Raw genomic sequence first — 16,939 nt, forward strand, 5'->3', positions numbered from 1 at the left:
AAAAAAAAAAAAAAAAAAAAAAAAAAAAAAAAAAAAAAAAAAAAAAAAAAAAAACTAAAACCAAAATAGTTATTAAACTACAGATCATAATTAAAAAAACGGTTAATCCAGCAGAAGGGGCTAAAACTTTAAGCCCACGAGGCTTATGTCAGTGGGCCATAGTTTTAATGGAAAACAGGCCCATTAAGAGCCCAAAGCTAGACCCTGGAGTTTTATTTGAGCCATATAAGTCCAATTTCGTTTTCTTTTAATTAAACACAAGCTTTTAAAGTGATGTATAGAAGACGAGAATAGGATTTAAATACGAGAAAATGAAATTTATGGTTGGGTGTTTAATATTTGTAATTATTGTATTAAAGAAAAAAGTGGGGATTGTAAAAGAATTGAAAACGGAAGAAAAATGAGTGTAATTTTGTTGTGCTTTGAGAAAGGGTGCATGATGATGGTGCATCACGAGGTTCGATGTGTTTGGAAATTTGGGAGATTTTGTGAAGAATGGAACTTCATGTAACAATGGCACACCCAATCCACATATGGTTCCCAAGCCTTGGGACCATCTCTCCAGGGGCCCTTCTATTAATTCCATTTTCAAATATTAAATTAAATTTGTAATTACCTACTAATCCGGTCACTCTACGCGCCACAAAACGCGTGGGACCACGTAATATTGCTTTCTTTTTTTCTTCTTCTTTAATTATTTTATACCCATAAAAGAACTCATTTAGTACGTAATAATCCTTTATTCCCTTTTTTACACCAAATTTTGTTTTTTTCCTTCTATTAGAAATTCGAATTAAAAAAAATTCATTAATGTTATTTGGCAATATATTTCACATTTTTTTTTTTTAAAGTTGAACATGACATTTAAATGTACATATGTGCATGCATTTCTTTAGCTTAGTAGGAAACTCAAAACTTCTTAGTAAATTAATTGAATTTATATATATAAAAAGAAAAGCAGAGGTTGAAATTTGGGGCGTTATCCATGGATGGAAAACAAAAAGAGTAATGAGGCATTGAAGAAGATGGAGAGGAATGGGTGAGCTTAAGTGTAGCAGGGACGATTGGGAACTCCCAACATTTAATATTATACGGCTACACCAAAATGCGAACTACAAACACAAAGGAAAATCTGTCGTTGTCTCTGTTTTAGTTATCACCTAATTCATTCATCTTCTTCAATTCCTCCATTCGAAATTTCCTCTTCAGCTTCCTACGCCGTTTTCATATTTGCTTCATTATATTTCACCCACTTGATCTTACTTCTTTTCCTCCTACTCTTCTCGGGTTTTGACTTTTTGTATACCCCTGATCTTTCAACTTTTTCTTATTGCTCTGCATCTACGGACTTAGAGGCAGAGTCTACCGCACGAGGAGCTTAGTTTCTTTTGTGGGTTTCGTTTGAAATGAGCAGAGCCGGCGGCCCAAGTGGCCGGAAGAGGGGTTTCTTCAATGGCGATGGTGCGGCCGAATTCTTCCTCCATTTAATGGTGGAGAAGCCTCTTCTTCCATTTCTGATACCGTTAGTTTTGATTGCTTGGAGTATTGAGAGATGGGTCTTCTCTTTCTCTAATTGGGTTCCTCTGGCTGTCGCCGTTTGGGCAACTTTGCAGGTTTTTGTTTTGTTTTCCCTCCATTTTGTTGCTGCTTTCATTGATTTGTTCCTGATCTGTTCGTCTCATTTAGACTCTGTTTTTGCCATATTTGAAATGCATTTTACTGAATTCTTGAACTTTCTATGTCTGCCCATATGATGTTTGAGTCAATGCTTTGTCCATCCATCCACCGATTTCTTGTAACATTTGTGGATTTGGATTGAGTTTACTGTTGTATAGTTTAAATCCTTCATTGAGACCTTGAGTTCCTGCTCAAGTGCTGTTGATCGATTAGATCCATCTCCTTTCTGATGATAAGCCCCACCGACAGGCTTTTACAGCCACTACTGGCTAATATGTCTGGTAATTGATAATCAGAATTTACAATGTATCACGAGTTAATACTACGATTACAAATGGCTGCTATCTATCTATATATATATATATATATATATATATATATGAGAGGGCTTTTGGCCTATTGATATTCCCACCAGCATACACTCATGGTCAACCTCCCCGACCACTTGGCTCAAATGGGGAGATGTCTTAAAATGTCTTAAAACCTATTGCTTAAGTCATTCTCGTGTGCTACAAGTTGACTCGATTGAGCTGATCGTGATATCATCTTTCTCCTGCAGTATGGGAGTTATCAACGCCGATTAGTTGTGGATGATTTGAACACAAAATGGAGGCGACTCGTAACGAACACCTCGGTTTGTCTTTGTTTCTTTTACCCTTGGTGACCATTTGAAATCTTCAATGTGGTGGGCTAAATGTTTTCTTTTTCTTTGGTGGATAATTTATACAGCCTGAAACACCTTTGGAACCCTGTGCTTGGTTGAATAAGCTGTTGATGGAAGTATGGCCAAATTTTTTCAATCCAAAACTTTCCACGAAGCTTTCTTCCACAGTAAATGTGAGTGACCAACTCGTTCTCACCATTCAGAACTTTAATGCTATTAGTTAAACGCAAATCTGATATCATTTAACTTAGTTAAAAATTTCTCTATTCAGAAACGATTGAGGGACCGAAACTCGAGGCTTATTGTGAGTAGACCTACTTTTTGGCCATTCCATCTTGTAGATATTGTTGACAAGAACATGAATGTGCACAAATATTCATATGTATAACCACATTGCTCAATTTCGTGTAGGAAAAAATTGAACTGCTGGATTTTTCTCTTGGCTCATGCCCTCCTAGTTTGGGTCTTAGTGGGGCTCGATGGTCAACTTGTGGTGATGAGGTTGGACTCCTCTTCTTCTTCTTCTTCTTCTTCTTCTTCATTGCTACTACATATGTTTATGTTGTTATGACTTCTTTTTATTCGTTGCTACTACATATGTTGAATGTTTACGGTTTGGTTGGTCTAGTGGTCAATAAGGATCATGAGAATAGTTAAGAGTTTAGTGGGAATAAGTTCAATCCATCGTGGCCACTTGCCTAGGATTTAATATCCTACAAGTTTCCTCTAGAAATCAAATTAGGACTTGATCTGAACGAAGTTTTTCATTGCGTTTTGACAGAGAATCATGCATTTGAGTTTCGATTGGGACACAAATGAAATGAGTATTTTGTTGCAAGCAAAACTGGCCAAGCCACTGATGGGAACTGCCCGGATTGTCATAAACAGCCTCCATATAAAGGGTGATGTACGTATAATTTCTTTCCCTCTTCCCTCAGCATGAGTAGCACAAGGTTCATTCATGAAATATCATAGATTCACCAAGAGAGTGATCATATTCATTTGGACGTTTTTACTGAAAAGTTGGCAGTGCATAAAATTTCATTTGCTGTTGTTTGGATTACCTTTACAGCTTGTGTTGATGCCTATTTTGGATGGGAGGGCAGTTTTATTTTCATTTGTGACAACTCCTGATGTTAGAATAGGAGTTGCTTTTGGAAGTGGTGGAAGCCAATCATTACCTGCAACAGAGCTCCCTGGTGTTTCCTCCTGGCTGGTATATTTCTACATCAATCTGCAAATTTGTTTCTATCTTTTTCTAAGCACTACCAAGTTTTATTATACTGTGGAATAAGTGCAACCAACACTGGTTGCATAGCCCGTTCGAGTAGCTCAACGAACCGTTCTCTCTAATGCAGGTCAAAATTTTTACAGATACCCTGGTTAGGACAATGGTTGAACCACGCAGGCGTTGTTTCTCATTGCCATCTGTTGATCTGAGGAAAAAAGCTGTTGGTGGTATTATATATGCAACAGTCGTTTCTGCCAGAAAACTTTATAGAAGTAGTTTGAAGGGAAGCCCAACCAGAAGGCAACAAAGTTACTCTGCTAATGGTTCATTCGTAGAGCAGTTTACTGATAAAGATATGCAGACATTTGTTGAGGTCGAACTTGAAAAGCTTAGTAGAAAAACAGAAGCAAGATCAGGTTCAGACCCTCAGTGGAATACGACATTCAATATGATTTTACATGAAGATACAGGAACTCTACGGTTTCATCTTTATGAGTATCGTCCAAGTCATGTGAAGCATGATTATCTAGCAAGTTGTGAGGTTAAGGTATAAATTAATCAATAACCATACAATTTCCTTTCAAGTTCATGCATGCCATTTCTGAAAATCAAGCTAGTAAAAACATTTGTATATTACAAAGCGCTTTAACTAGACTTCGAATGGATGCGGAGTGTGGGTTTTCAGTAAAATTCTAGGCATTAGCTGATTTAAAGTTTGTTCTATGTGCACAGATGAAATATGCTGCAGATGATTCCACTACATTTTGGGCAATAGGACCAGATTCCAGTGTAATAGCCAAGCATGCTGACTTTTGTGGAAAAGAAGTTGAAATGGTCATTCCATTTGAAGGAGCCCATTCTGGGGAGGTAAAATCCTAGCCACTCTCTCTATGTATGCTTGTGTGTTAAAATCAATAGGACCCGTTACCAAGCATGGATAGTGTGAGATCCCACATTGGTTGGGGAAGAGAACACGTAATAAAGGTGTGGAAACCTCTCCCTAAAAGACGCGTTTTAAAAACCTTGAGGGAAGCCCAAAAGGAAAAGCCCAAAAAGCCCAAATAGTGATGTAAAATTTAAATGATCGAGCTTCAATGCTTACATTTTTCAAAGGAAGTATCAGTCAGCGATTCTTCAAAAAAGTTAATGAAAGAAAGTACTTAACTTATAAGGGTTCTTTCAATAGTCATTCTAAACTCACTCGAACAAAATCACATGGGAGAATCAGTTCCTATGTGTTTTGTGATGATTTTTACTACTCTACCTGTGTTGGCTAAGTAGCGATCAGTAGCAGCTGATTCTCTCATGCTGACACACTATTGTAATGCATGGTGTTGCAGCTGACAGTAAGACTTGTTTTAAAGGAATGGATGTTCTCAGATGGTTCACATAGTTCTAACAGGTATCATGTTAGTCCACAACAATCTCTCAATGGGGCGTCGAGTTTTCTTTCTAGCACTGGAAGAAAAATTAACATCACAGTTGTGGAAGGGAAGGATCTACCCACAAAAGACAAGAATGGAAAGTGTGATCCGTATGTCAAATTGCAGTATGGAAAGGTAGTTTCCTTTCCTTCTAATTTACCAAATGTTTTCATAGTTATATCCAATATTAATACTAATTATGCGTCCTTTCGACTATTCGTCTCATAATTTCAGGCTCTCCAGCGCACAAGAACTGCTCACTCCTTCAATCCAATATGGAATCAGAGGTTTGAATTTGATGAGATAGCTGGTGGTGAACATCTTAAGTTAAAATGCTTTACAGAAGACATTTTCGGGAATGATAACACTGGTAGCGCGAGGGTAAATCTAGAAGGATTAGCAGAAGGGTCAGTTAGAGATGTATGGATTCCTCTTGAAAAGGTGAATTCTGGAGAATTAAGGCTTCAAATAGAAGCCATCAGAATGGATGACAATGAAGGATCTAAGGTATGAGACAGAACTTTGTCTTTCATGATTAAGCAAGAAAGTTTAGCAAGCTCACGTCTGAATCATATGATCCTTCATTTCCTCAGGGCTCAAGCTTGGGTCCAACAAATGGTTGGATAGAGCTTGTTCTAATTGAAGCAAAAGACCTTGTTGCTGCGGATATCAGAGGGACAAGTGATCCTTATGTGAGAGTCCAATATGGAAAGTTGAAGAAAAGAACCAAGGTATCTTTCAAGTTCCTGTTCATGATCATGTCAGATTCTTCACAACCATAAGATTCTTTAGGAGAACCGCTTCAAATTCGTTTCTTTTAGAATAATTTATTGTGAAATTGATCATCATTTCCTCGCAGGTTATGTACAAAACCCTGAGTCCCAAGTGGAATCAGATTTTGGAGTTTCCTGACAATGGCAGCCCATTGTTGTTACATGTCAAAGACCACAATGCTCTGCTCCCCACATCAAGCATCGGTGATTGTGTTGTGGAATATCAAGGGCTACCCCCAAACCAGATGTTTGACAAATGGATACCACTTCAGGGTGTCAAAAAGGGAGAGATACATATCCAAATCACCAAGAGAGTTCCAGAACTAGAGAAGAGAACTAGTCTGGATTCTGAAATTCCCTTCAGGAAAGCACATCAGATTTCCAGTCAGGTCAGTTGTACCAAAGAAAATTTTTGATAGATTTAAAATTTATACTTCAGTCCAATTTGTTGAGATGATATTATGCATCTTTGGTGGAATTTGGTTGAATAACTTCAAATATCTTCTTCTGCTTTGGAAAACTTGCACAGATGAAACAGATGATGAATAAGTTACAAAGTTTCATTGAAGACAGCAATCTTGAAGAACTTTCAACAACTGTGAGTGAGCTGGAAAGTCTAGAGGATCTGCAAGAAGAGTATATGGTACAGCTTGAAACAGAACAAATGCTTTTAATAAACAAGATTAAGGAACTTGGTCAGGAGTTTCTCAACTCATCCCCTTCCTTAAGCAGAAGATCATCTGGATACTAATCAGATCCATCAGGTTCTCAACTTTTGCCCCAGTTAGCAGTACAAATCATGACTTGACATGCATTTTTGAGATTCTGATGCAAGTGTACACGTTCTTTAGAAGAGTCCATCAATGCATATGGACACTTCATGTTCATTTTCGTATAGGAATTCTTATTTGTTCTGAACAATTGGGAAGAAAATGCCTCATTTGTTAAGCTAACGGCAAAAAGATTGTAGATGTTGGGACCTCTGATTTCTCGTGTACAATCATGATGAATGATGAAAAAAAAAATGGTGCCCAAAGTGTTCAGATAAAACACATTTTAACAATATAGTTTTCAGCATTACAAATTCTTCTCAAATCAAAGCAAACTGCATTTTAGTTTGAGTTATAAAGTCATGTCTGCTCTATTAACTAAATCTACTTTCATGTACCAATTTACTTTACCAAAATGGTTATTCACCAAAATATGTAAGATAAATAACGGCGAATTCAACAGCAAACAAATACTCTTACGGATAGGCAGCAAGCCAAAATTTATAACTGTAATATATCAATCTGAATGTCAATACTTAAAAGTTAGACAATAGTAAAAAACTTGCCTTAGAAGCCTAAATGCCATTTTGAGGATGTCCAATGATGCAAGAGTTGAGGGGAAAGGAAGAGGGATAAATCAAGATGAGACTGCCTCCCTTCCAGATCACTGTTTATTGGCGAAGCATCTTCTGTAGCTGATGCACTTGACTCCTTTGCTCTGGAGGCAGGAGATTAATTTGTTCTGGTGTGAGACTCATGACTTGTTGAAGTAGCATCTTCTCCATCTCCTGACTCAACTGAACCACAAACAGAGAGGGGGGCAAAGAATCAATCACAAAAGATGAAAATAAAATATTGACAAATTGTCATTCCAAGCAGTAGTCATTAGAAAAGTACCGGTGGTGCAGGACGAGGCTGATTGCCGGGGCCCATCTGGCCAGTGCCTGATGGTATTACTGGTGGTCCTGAGAGTTGCTGTGGAAGTGTAGGATTATCTGGAGGGCCATGCATCCAAGGCCCTCTGTCCACAGGCTTTGAAGTTCCAACTTGATTCATGACTTCTGTACCTACTTTAGAACCTCCAGCCTGATACAAATGAGCACCAAGCGCAATATTAAGCATTGAGGAGCTAATACTGTGGTTATTTGATAAATTGTTCGTGAAGGCTTTAATAACTAGGTGTACAAGCACTATCTTTTATGATGAGTTTATCACTAAGAATTATAGTTCGCAAGTACAATAGTCAATGACGGACAAACCAGCACCTATATTGAACAGCATAGTCAAGGACTCGAGATATGCATGCATCATGGAACATGATTTAAAACTAAGCTGAAACTGCACTTCAAGAGTGTACTAGGTCAAGAAGTCAACGAATCCACCTCACAGCCAATTGAAAGAAAGAAGCCCCTGCTCCTCTCAGGACTCACCAACCTAAGAACTCAATTGATCTAGTATATTCAGGATAAACACATCATAATCCAGTATGTAAAGAAAAAAGTACCTGATACAATGACTGAGGGGGTCGTTGATTAGGAAGTGGCGACCGTCCTGGGGAAATGAATTTCCTATACCAGGAGGGAATTTGGAACCTGACTAGAACATTAAAAAATAGACTAAAGAGGTTGAGAGATCATTTTCATCTGGAGATTTGTTTGTTGTAAATCCAAAGGAGAATTGTGACTTAAAAAATAAAACTCCGACTTACATGAAACATGGGTTGAGCAGGTTGGTAATTCATATTGTGCCCCGTTTGAGGGGGGTAGTGCTGACGAAAAGTTGGACCCGTAGGATCTCTGGAATGTGGGGGCAATGGGGCCTGTAGAGGCAGATGGGGAATTTCAGCTGTTTGTAATGGCTGCTGCAGCTGCATGGAAGCACTTGACATCGGGGGTTGATGAAGTAAAGGTGGCTGAGCAGCAGATGGAGGTACCGGAGGTACACTCGGAATTTGAGATGGCTGTGAGACGGAAATGGAATTCGCTTGGGGCATCTCAAACCCCTTGGGATGCTGCAGTGTTTGCAGGGGAATCAGAGGTGCTGACTGAGGCTGGATGTTCCCTGTAGGAAGAGTAGTTGATGAGATGAGCATTGATGGTTAGTTCTGATATTGTTTTATAGGAGGGGCCAATGGTGGTGCACCTGTCTGTTCTTGCAAACTTATTTGACTTGCTGATGTTTGAGTTGGCTGAGTATTTGACTGTTGAGTTGTTTGTGTTGATGGCTGAGGATGCTGTGGGGCTGAAGGCTTGACGCTTGGAATCTAAACAGAAGAATAAGTTAGATATACACTTCTAAGCTGACAGAAAAATGCAGGACAAAGAAAAAAAGAGGAATAACAATGGCATACTACCTGAGGAGGCCGCACCATCCCAAGCATAATCTGCGCCTGGTAGATATAACAGTGGAATCAATAATATCTTCAGTAACCAAATGAGAAATTAAAGGTAAGGCCTCTAAATGTGCAGATTAACTAGTAAAAGGGTACACACTAATAACCATTACTCAAAGTACCCTAGAGCATAAATTAGTGTTATAAATAATACTTGTAGTCACATCTAGTTCCTACAGATTATCCTGAACAATCGAAAGCCAAATATAATTTAATGTTCAAACTTGTTGCTTGTAGTAGGCCACACAAACATTTAGCAGTCACTGCTGTCTCCGAGGTAAGACGAAATATCTCATGCTTCAGACTACTTTTCTCGTCTTTAAGATACACGTCCTTGCAAATGCAATTGGGAAAAATTGAGATATACTTTGAAACTTGATTGGTTTCACCCGAATTGGATAAATCCATTCATTCAAGAAAATGGTACAACAATTTTAAGTCCATAAATATCAAAATTAAGCCTCGTAAAAGATTGTGCAAATGTGCGTACAAACGTACATTACTTAAACACATTCAATTTCCAGGCGGTACTTGCAGTTATTCAAAACTATTTCACTTGAGACTCTAATTGTTCAAACTCTGCCAGGACAAGATTAACAGCGCAAGCTCCAAGTAGTGAATAAAAAGAATTTTGTTCAAGATGCGAAAAAACTTAAAAACTGGAACCTGAAAAAGAGCTTTGGTCAAGGCGGGGTTTTGGATTAGGATTTGCTTTGCCTGCTGTTGATTCTGTTCGATCAGAGTCTGCATAACAATAAACACACTAATCATTCCTCAATATCCAGACATTGCATGGACACAAAGCCCGAATCGAGTAATGGGACGAAAAAGGGGACGGACAAATGTTAATTCCGATAGCGCGACAATTTGAAAGTACCTTCATTTGAGACATTATTGTTGGATGATGAAGGTCCCACATCCGCTCATTTAGGGAATGATCATGGGTTTACAAGTGAGGAATATTAACTCCATTGGTATGCCATTTATGCTCAAAGTGGACAATATCATACCATTGTGTAGAGTCGTGTTCGTCTAACAATATCATGTAGTTGGTTCTTCGACATTCCTGCGATGCTCTCCGGTAGACCAGTGCTGGCAACTTGCTTTCCGGCCATGTTCGACGTCCCAACGCCAACTGAGACGAAAGATTGTTCCTTCACAATTTCCCGCGAAGAACGTAGCCAGATTTTGTTCGTATTTATCCGAAGGGATGATTCTCTGAAGGCCCAGCGTAGCGTTTGCTTCGGCCCAATTTTATTGGGCTTTGAAAGGAACTGAAATGGGCCCAGTGACTGAAAGTCCGTTGAACCCGACCCGTTAGTTACCGCTCAGCAATGAAAAATGGCGCGTTGTGCTCCGACGGAGATGCGCGAAGACGATTCTGAGACTGAGTAGGCACAGAGAAGAGGGAGGGGAAAAACTATGGGGAGGAAGAAGACAGTGGAGTTCGATGAATCACCGCCGGACGATTTCGATGCGGAGCATCCGTACAAGGATCCAGTGGCGATGCTGGAGATGAGGGAACATATTGTGAGAGAGAAATGGATCGATATTGAAAAGGCGAAGATACTGAGGGAAAAACTAAGATGGTGCTACCGCATCGAAGGAGTCAACCATCTTCAGAAATGCCGCCACCTTGTTCAGCAATACCTTGATTCCACTCGCGGCATCGGTTGGGGCAAGGATGGACGCCACCCATCTCTTCACGGTTCTCTCTTTTAGTCACGCATTCTATTTAATTTCCAAGAAGTTTGGATGTTTTTTGGACTTATATTTGCCGTTTGGGTAGAAAGTGGAGATATTTCGAGTAATTGAAAGTGGGTTATGATTCGGTCTGGTACTAACCGTGGAACTTCGCTCTGATTTTGAAGTGTTGTTTTCTATAATATTTCTTGGTGGATACATATATATTTTTTTTTAAAAAAATTAATGTGATTCATGCCTATCTTTTGAAGTCGGGGTAATCGCAGGCGGCATTATTCTCCTTTCTTTTTTCTCCATCATGTTCCGTATGCAACTTAACTGACTTGAGTGAATGAAGTATAAATCATCTGATGTTGTCACTTCTTGCTCTGATTAGGTCCTAAAGTGGAGGCGGTCGAAGCTGAGTAAATTTCTGGGAGGAATAACGGTGAGTTTAAATGTTCCTAAGTTGTTAGGTTATTACTTGGTCGTACTGATTATGAAACCTTATTTGTTTCAGAGATTGAATAAAAGAACGATGAATATTAGCCCTTTATTTTATTTCGTGTACTGCTGCGAGGGGTGTAAAGAATTTTGAACTCAGATCAATGGTCAATAATTCCTTTTAATTTCCATTTCTATGTTGTGTGAGAACTTTGTAGCAATGCACAGTAAGGTTTCCTAACATTTTTCTCGCTAGTGGTTTGATTTTGAGAATGATTGAATTATTTTTTTCACAAGGCACTCAATCATAGTTCTTTCAAGCGTATGTATAAGACCTGACATTAACAGTGTGGTGGGTGGGGGTGGGTGTCCTTGAAGCTGTATATGCCTTTGTTGATGTTGTCTCATAATTTCTTGTCCTTAGAAGTAGTGTGAGTTGGGAATACTGTCATTCTATGGGATTCTCGCAATTTGTTGTCCTTAGTGGTGTGAGGTGATTTGATTCGCCTTTTCAATCATACCATTTGATTTGAGTAGATCACTTGTGCTCGAGGTCCAACGATGCATAGGGATAGAGATGCTCTTTGAAGTAGCTGGGTTGGCATTCTTGGGTGATGCTGGCATTGTTGGTGTGTTGTTGCAGGCTTTAGTGATATTATATTCCACATGAAGAAGTTGAATGTGAATAGGATTACTTCGAGTAGTGCTTTTAATAGGTTCATTTGAATTCTTGATTAGTTGGAACCTTTCTTGTGAGCAATAATTTCTCTTGTTCCAATCCTCTTGCTTTGATGATATACCGTAGTCTTTGACAAATTCGTTTTTGTTCAAAGGTTGGTTGGATATTTTCAAGGTCATCTAACATTATTTTTTGTTGAAATATTGTGGACCATTGGCCTATTCTTCTCAATATCAGGGTTGCCGAGAGGGGTCTTTGGCCATTTAGTTTTGAGGACATTTGAAAAAAATGGTGTGAGACTTGTTGAGGGAGGGAGGGGTGAAACTGGAGGTTGTATCCAAGTTGAGCGAGTAGGGTGGTTTGGAAGTTGATAATCTAGCAAATAAGAACTTTGCTCTTTTTGCTAAGCTGTTATGGCATTACCCTTTAGAGTCTGATGCAGATATAGGCGTCACTCGTCCTTAGTCGAAGGCATTATAAGATCAAAGCAGAGCTTTTGGATATTTCCTCCAACGAAGAAGCATCTTGGAAACAAGAATGCAAATTGAGATGGACACTAGAGGGGGACAAAGACAACAACTTATTCCCTAGATTCATTCATGTCCACAAGAAGGAGACAGAACACCATTGTTGTGATTTTATCCAGAGATGGCATTAGTTTGGTCTTGAACACTGATATGGAGGTCGAATTCATTGATTTTTACATGACGTTATACAGCAAAGGTCAAGTTAGTAGACTTCCTCCAATCATTGAAATTGGGCTCCAATATCAGCATCTCAATCCTTCGACATTGAAGCCTCTTTAACAGAAGAGGAGATTGGGAATGCAATGAAGGACCTAAGATCCAAATCATCTGGACCAGATGGTTATACCACTGAATTCTTTAAAAAGCATTGGAACATTCTTAAGGATGGCATTAAGGGAGTCTTCCAAAACTTCATTCAGAATGCCATCATCAATGCAAGCCTTTACAAAATTTATATTTGCCTCATCCCCATGAAGAGTGATGTTGAATCTGTGGGAGATTATATGCCCATCAGCCTTACCTCATGCCTGTATAAGATCGTGGGCAGGTCCTTCAGAGCGTCTTAAGAAGTTCCTTCCCTTCACTCTTTTAGTTTCAACTTGCATTCATGGTTGACCAGCAGATTAGTGATGCATCCTTAATTGCAAATAATCCCATAGAGGAATATGTTTTGTCCTTGAGGGGGTTGTAATCAAATTGGATACAGAAAAAGCCTTTGTATGGTTGGTTGAGAATTTTTTTAACAATATTCTGGCCGGCTAAAGGTTCTGGAACGAAGTTGCAAAAGTGATTTTAGGGCTGTATTTCTCGGCTAATTACTCCATCATCATTAATGACAAGTCTAGTGGTCAAATCATCGCTGTTCAACAAGGTGATCCCCTACCCCATTTCTTTTTATCCTTGTGATAGATTGTTTAAGTCGTATATTTCTCAAGAGGCACGTAAAGGTAATATCAGAGGCTTTGCGGTGGGAGGGTGTAGTCTGAGCACCTACAATTTGCAAACGACACCATTCTAGACAAAGGAAATGCTCTCACTAGTTTCCATACCATACACACTTTGAAGAAGCATCAAGTTATGTATCAACCGCCAAAAATCAGCATTCTTAGGCATTCATCTGGCCTTGGATACCATTGCATCCCTTGCCCATGATTTCGGTTGTAAAGTGGCTTCATGGCCATCGGTCTTCTTGGGCCTCCCCCTGAATGGTAAGCCTCACACCAATTCTTGTACAGTGCCCTAGGGGGCTTAGGGTTATTTGTTATGAAGATCAAGAACTAGCCTCCTGCCAAAATGGCCCTGGAGATTTACTCGCCACACAAGCGGATATCAGATGTGCTAATCCTGAAAAATTTGCCCTTTGGAGGAGATTCATAGTCTCTAAATATGGCTTGACCCACTTTCATATGCATCTGGTGTACAAAAAGCTCAAATATCACCGATGTCCTTGGAAGTTTATTATGGATAATTACTTTTGATTTATGACTATATTGTGAATATTTTTGGCAATGGGAAATCCACCTCATTTTGGAATGACAACTGGGTTGGTACAACTCCTCTAAATTTGGCTTTTATGCCCTTCCCCGTCGTAAGCGTGGTTTGATTGCTGAAATATGGAACTCTGATGACTCTTCATGGGATTTAAGTTAATGCCGTAGTTCAACGGATAAAATTTTGGAATGGGCTGATCTTTCCTCCATTCTTCTTCCCCTTCCAAGATCAACTATAGATGATTATTGGAAATGGACTTGGGATGTTAAAGGAGCCTTCTCCACCAACTCCCACACAAGCACCCAACAAGCATATGTTGAGGGGGGGTCCAATTCTTAAATTTCCTTTAGGAATTAAGCCATGAATGCATAATACAGCGGATGCATTGCTCAAAAAGGCTCGCTAAAAAAGGCTCCTTGAATAGTCTCCTCTCCTAGTTGGTGTGTCCTTTGTCGAAATAGGTATCAATCTATGCTGCATTTATCAACTACCTGTCAATGTGCACGGCTTTCCATCTACATCTCACCCTTCCGGGCAATATGATCATTATGCTTGAATCTTTGATCTTAGGTCATCGTTTCACTAAAGGAAAGCTGCCATGTGGGTTTATATCATCGAACCTTTTCTTTGGTCCATTTGGCTTGAGTGGTACCATCGCATCTTTGTAGTCAAGGCACAAGGACTTCAATTCTTTCTTCGACCCTTTGATTTATTCTGCCTTCTCTTGGTGTCAATTTTCTCTATACCTTGTGATTATAGTATTACATCCCTCATTCTTTCTTCGACCCTTTGCCTTTTTTGTACCTTTCATACTATCAATGAAATGAAGTCATCCGTTTCTCATTCAATTTTTTTTGTTAATAATTAAACCAAGTGTGTTGAGACAAATCAAAGTACAAAAGAGGGCTACAGCCCAAGACTCTCAAGACTTGTATGGTTTCTTTATTTCTTTCATACCAAATATTTCATAGAATAGTGACGTAGCCGGCCCTGCCATAACAAATGGCTTGTATCTTAAGAAAGAGAATCTAGATAACTTCTTCATTGTACTTGGATTGATAACAACAATGCCACGCCTTAGTAGAACAATGCCAAAGCCGTACAAGATGGTTTGCAAAGAACACCTTTATGTACAAAGTCTTGCAGAAGAAAATGCCAGAGGGCTCAATACTGACCCCTCGAATTACATATAGGAGGCCAACTGAATGCTAACTTCTACTTCCTAGTCAAGTTGATGCCTTTGGTGGTTCTTGCTTGTCATTAAACCTATGCTGCATTTATTCACTACTCGTACATGCTAGTCAACTAATGCTAATTTTTGTTTCTCAGTCAAAAACCTTTTTTTTTTATAGATTTGTTCAAAGCTCAAACTTTTCGTCAAGGATCTTTATATTCCAAATTGTAACTTTTTTTTTTTTTCAATCTTCTACGAAGTTATCCAAAAACCTGATAAGAATGTATCATATTCTAAAGCTTCAGCCATTCAATAGCATAATTTCTGGTTTAGACGATCAAATTTATTGATTAGACGCATAACCTGTTGGTTTCTGGGTTTATTGGCGATCATATTTCTAAAAGATAGACATTGTTTATCTTAGTGTTCATGCTTTCAAGGGATTACATTCCTGCAGATAAGATAGAATAATGTGGGTGTGTGCTTTTTTTGTTTGCCTTTTCTGATTCGCATTCTATCCAAAAAAAGGAAAAGGGGAAAAAGGAAGGAAAAACAGGAATAATTCGTGTAATATCTATCTGCTACAGAACAGAACTGGTTGCTGAGCTAGAAAGATTCAGAAACTTTGGAACTTCGATGCCATTTTGTGATTTAGAAATTGAACAAACTGACAAAGTAGTGAGAATATTATCTCATTTGGAAAGCCTTTGTACTCTTCGAACGAAAGTGAATTCCAATTTCCAATAGCTGAGTTTTTTATTCACCAGCACTTTTGCTGCGGAATGACAGCAAATTAATATCAAATGTATTGACTGACCCCATTCTTAGAAAGTAAATTTTATCCACCTACATATTCGGAAGGTAGGTCTGCTAATCTTTTCAGGTTGAATTGCGAGTTTTCTCAATGTTTGAGCCATTTTCATGAATTGTGTTCGAGAAGCCTGCAACTTTCTGTAATTGAATTGGAGCTTATATTAACTATGATTTGCTAATTCTATAAAGTAGATGTATTTACTTTGCTGGTTAAAATATTAGTTTAGTCCTTTTACTTCGAGATGTGTCCTATTTAGTTACCGTACCTTAAAATTTTGAAGTTTGTTCTCATACTTTCAATAAATCTTAAAACCCTTAACAACAATAAGGAGCCCTTTTAAGATTTATGGAAATCATATGGACTAAATTTAGATATCTTTCTATTGTGGGGAAACTTCCCAATATCCTCCCGATATTATGACCAGTAGATGAGGAGTAGACGAATTGGACTTTGGGTTTTGTGGGACACTCCATATTCATTAATTTAGACAATTCAAAGACAGCAACCTTAAAATCTTCAAAAATTGATGAATCATTCATAAAATTTTCTTGGAGATTAGTAATGAATAGACCTCTCATTTTATGATGTGTACTGTTCTGGTTTCCTTAGGATTCTTCTTTTCTCCTTCTCTTTCCTCCCAACTTCCCCCAATAGCCCTTTATGACAGCATCTTATATGGTCGGGTAAAAAAGGTTGTTAGAGTGTATGCTATCACTCTTAGCAATGGTGCTTTCTAAAAGGAATATCTATGTTTACCAAGCATTTTAAAGTTCAAATGAAATCTATTGCAATCAATTTTCTTAACCAAGGCTGATGGGACTCTTACCCTAGTTCTATATTGATCAAGATTTGAAATCAAAATCTTCTCTATGTGTTGAATCTTAGGTAGCAATTCGAAGTGGGCATGATAGCGGAAGGTACAAGGCATGCTAGAAAAATAGTTGTTGTTTTTTAGCTCAGCTATAAGAATGAGGAGAAGAAGAACTAATAGTAAGTGAAGAAATTCGTTGCGTTTCAATAATAGGTGCTAAGGAAGCATGGTCAAATCTCTGTTTTGTTATATGTTTCAGGTGAGAAACGGGGGACAACTATCGGGTAAGAGAAAGGGTTTGATGTAGTATGTGAGTAGGGAAGATAGAGAGAGAAGTTTGGATGGACGAACGATGAAGAGGAGAGCGGGCAGAGTTTGAAAATTG

The 16,939-nt window shown here is 38.6% G+C and overlaps 3 protein-coding genes across 8 annotated transcripts; 2 read left to right on the forward strand and 1 right to left on the reverse strand.

The window, feature by feature from the left end:
• Positions 1 to 1,028: 1,028 nt before the first annotated feature.
• Positions 1,029 to 6,794, forward strand: LOC111489914 (synaptotagmin-5-like). Of its 2 annotated transcripts, none has more exons than XM_023138310.1 (14): positions 1,029 to 1,613; positions 2,237 to 2,311; positions 2,407 to 2,514; positions 2,613 to 2,645; positions 2,753 to 2,842; positions 3,123 to 3,248; positions 3,414 to 3,557; positions 3,700 to 4,119; positions 4,305 to 4,439; positions 4,913 to 5,131; positions 5,231 to 5,503; positions 5,590 to 5,727; positions 5,856 to 6,158; positions 6,299 to 6,794. In XM_023138310.1, exons 1-14 carry the CDS (start codon positions 1,407 to 1,409, stop codon positions 6,518 to 6,520), a joined length of 2,493 nt encoding a protein of 830 aa, XP_022994078.1. In that variant the 5' UTR covers positions 1,029 to 1,406; the 3' UTR covers positions 6,521 to 6,794. The 2 variants fall into 2 exon arrangements, with proteins under 2 accessions (XP_022994078.1, XP_022994080.1); XM_023138312.1 differs by lacking the exon at positions 1,029 to 1,613 and adding an exon at positions 1,634 to 1,958.
• A 151-nt stretch (positions 6,795 to 6,945) lies between these two features.
• On the reverse strand, positions 6,946 to 10,212 carry LOC111489955 (cleavage stimulating factor 64-like). The gene is made up of 9 exons (XM_023138358.1): positions 9,972 to 10,212; positions 9,809 to 9,826; positions 9,598 to 9,675; positions 8,893 to 8,928; positions 8,682 to 8,802; positions 8,248 to 8,600; positions 8,044 to 8,135; positions 7,437 to 7,674; positions 6,946 to 7,336 (listed from the first exon to the last, which is right to left on the reverse strand). The coding sequence occupies exons 1-9, from the start codon at positions 10,044 to 10,046 to the stop codon at positions 7,211 to 7,213; spliced, it is 1,137 nt and encodes a 378-aa protein (XP_022994126.1). The 5' UTR covers positions 10,047 to 10,212; the 3' UTR covers positions 6,946 to 7,210.
• A 48-nt stretch (positions 10,213 to 10,260) lies between these two features.
• Positions 10,261 to 15,745, forward strand: LOC111489918 (NADH dehydrogenase [ubiquinone] 1 beta subcomplex subunit 10-B-like). 5 transcript variants are annotated; one of them, XM_023138323.1, is made up of 3 exons: positions 10,261 to 10,639; positions 11,012 to 11,062; positions 15,458 to 15,745. In XM_023138323.1, exons 1-2 carry the CDS (start codon positions 10,354 to 10,356, stop codon positions 11,041 to 11,043), a joined length of 318 nt encoding a protein of 105 aa, XP_022994091.1. In that variant the 5' UTR covers positions 10,261 to 10,353; the 3' UTR covers positions 11,044 to 11,062; positions 15,458 to 15,745. The 5 variants fall into 5 exon arrangements, with proteins under 5 accessions (XP_022994091.1, XP_022994090.1, XP_022994092.1 ...); XM_023138322.1 differs by having other exon boundaries at positions 15,517 to 15,745; XM_023138324.1 differs by lacking the exon at positions 15,458 to 15,745 and adding an exon at positions 11,975 to 13,117.
• Positions 15,746 to 16,939: the final 1,194 nt, after the last annotated feature.

This window comes from Cucurbita maxima, unplaced genomic scaffold, assembly GCF_002738345.1.
Source record: "Cucurbita maxima cultivar Rimu unplaced genomic scaffold, Cmax_1.0 Cma_Scf00015, whole genome shotgun sequence".
In the NCBI taxonomy this organism is placed as follows: domain Eukaryota; kingdom Viridiplantae; phylum Streptophyta; class Magnoliopsida; order Cucurbitales; family Cucurbitaceae; genus Cucurbita; species Cucurbita maxima.

Bases quoted from the DNA above. Each gene is read 5' to 3' on its own strand.
- LOC111489918 (XM_023138323.1), top strand. From the start codon at position 10,354: ATGGGGAGGAAGAAGACAGTGGAGTTCGATGAATCACCGCCGGACGAT. The intron at 10,640-11,011 runs GTTCTCTCTTTT...TGCTCTGATTAG, and splicing joins ACGCCACCCATCTCTTCACG to GTCCTAAAGTGGAGGCGGTC.
- LOC111489914 (XM_023138310.1), top strand. From the start codon at position 1,407: ATGAGCAGAGCCGGCGGCCCAAGTGGCCGGAAGAGGGGTTTCTTCAAT. The intron at 1,614-2,236 runs GTTTTTGTTTTG...TTTCTCCTGCAG, and splicing joins CCGTTTGGGCAACTTTGCAG to TATGGGAGTTATCAACGCCG. The intron at 5,504-5,589 runs GTATGAGACAGA...TCATTTCCTCAG, and splicing joins ATGACAATGAAGGATCTAAG to GGCTCAAGCTTGGGTCCAAC.
- LOC111489955 (XM_023138358.1), bottom strand. From the start codon at position 10,046: ATGGCCGGAAAGCAAGTTGCCAGCACTGGTCTACCGGAGAGCATCGCA. The intron at 8,929-9,597 runs GTTCCAGTTTTT...TATATCTACCAG, and splicing joins TGACCAAAGCTCTTTTTCAG to GCGCAGATTATGCTTGGGAT. The intron at 7,675-8,043 runs GTACTTTTTTCT...AAATAACCACAG, and splicing joins CCCCTCAGTCATTGTATCAG to TATTAGCTCCTCAATGCTTA.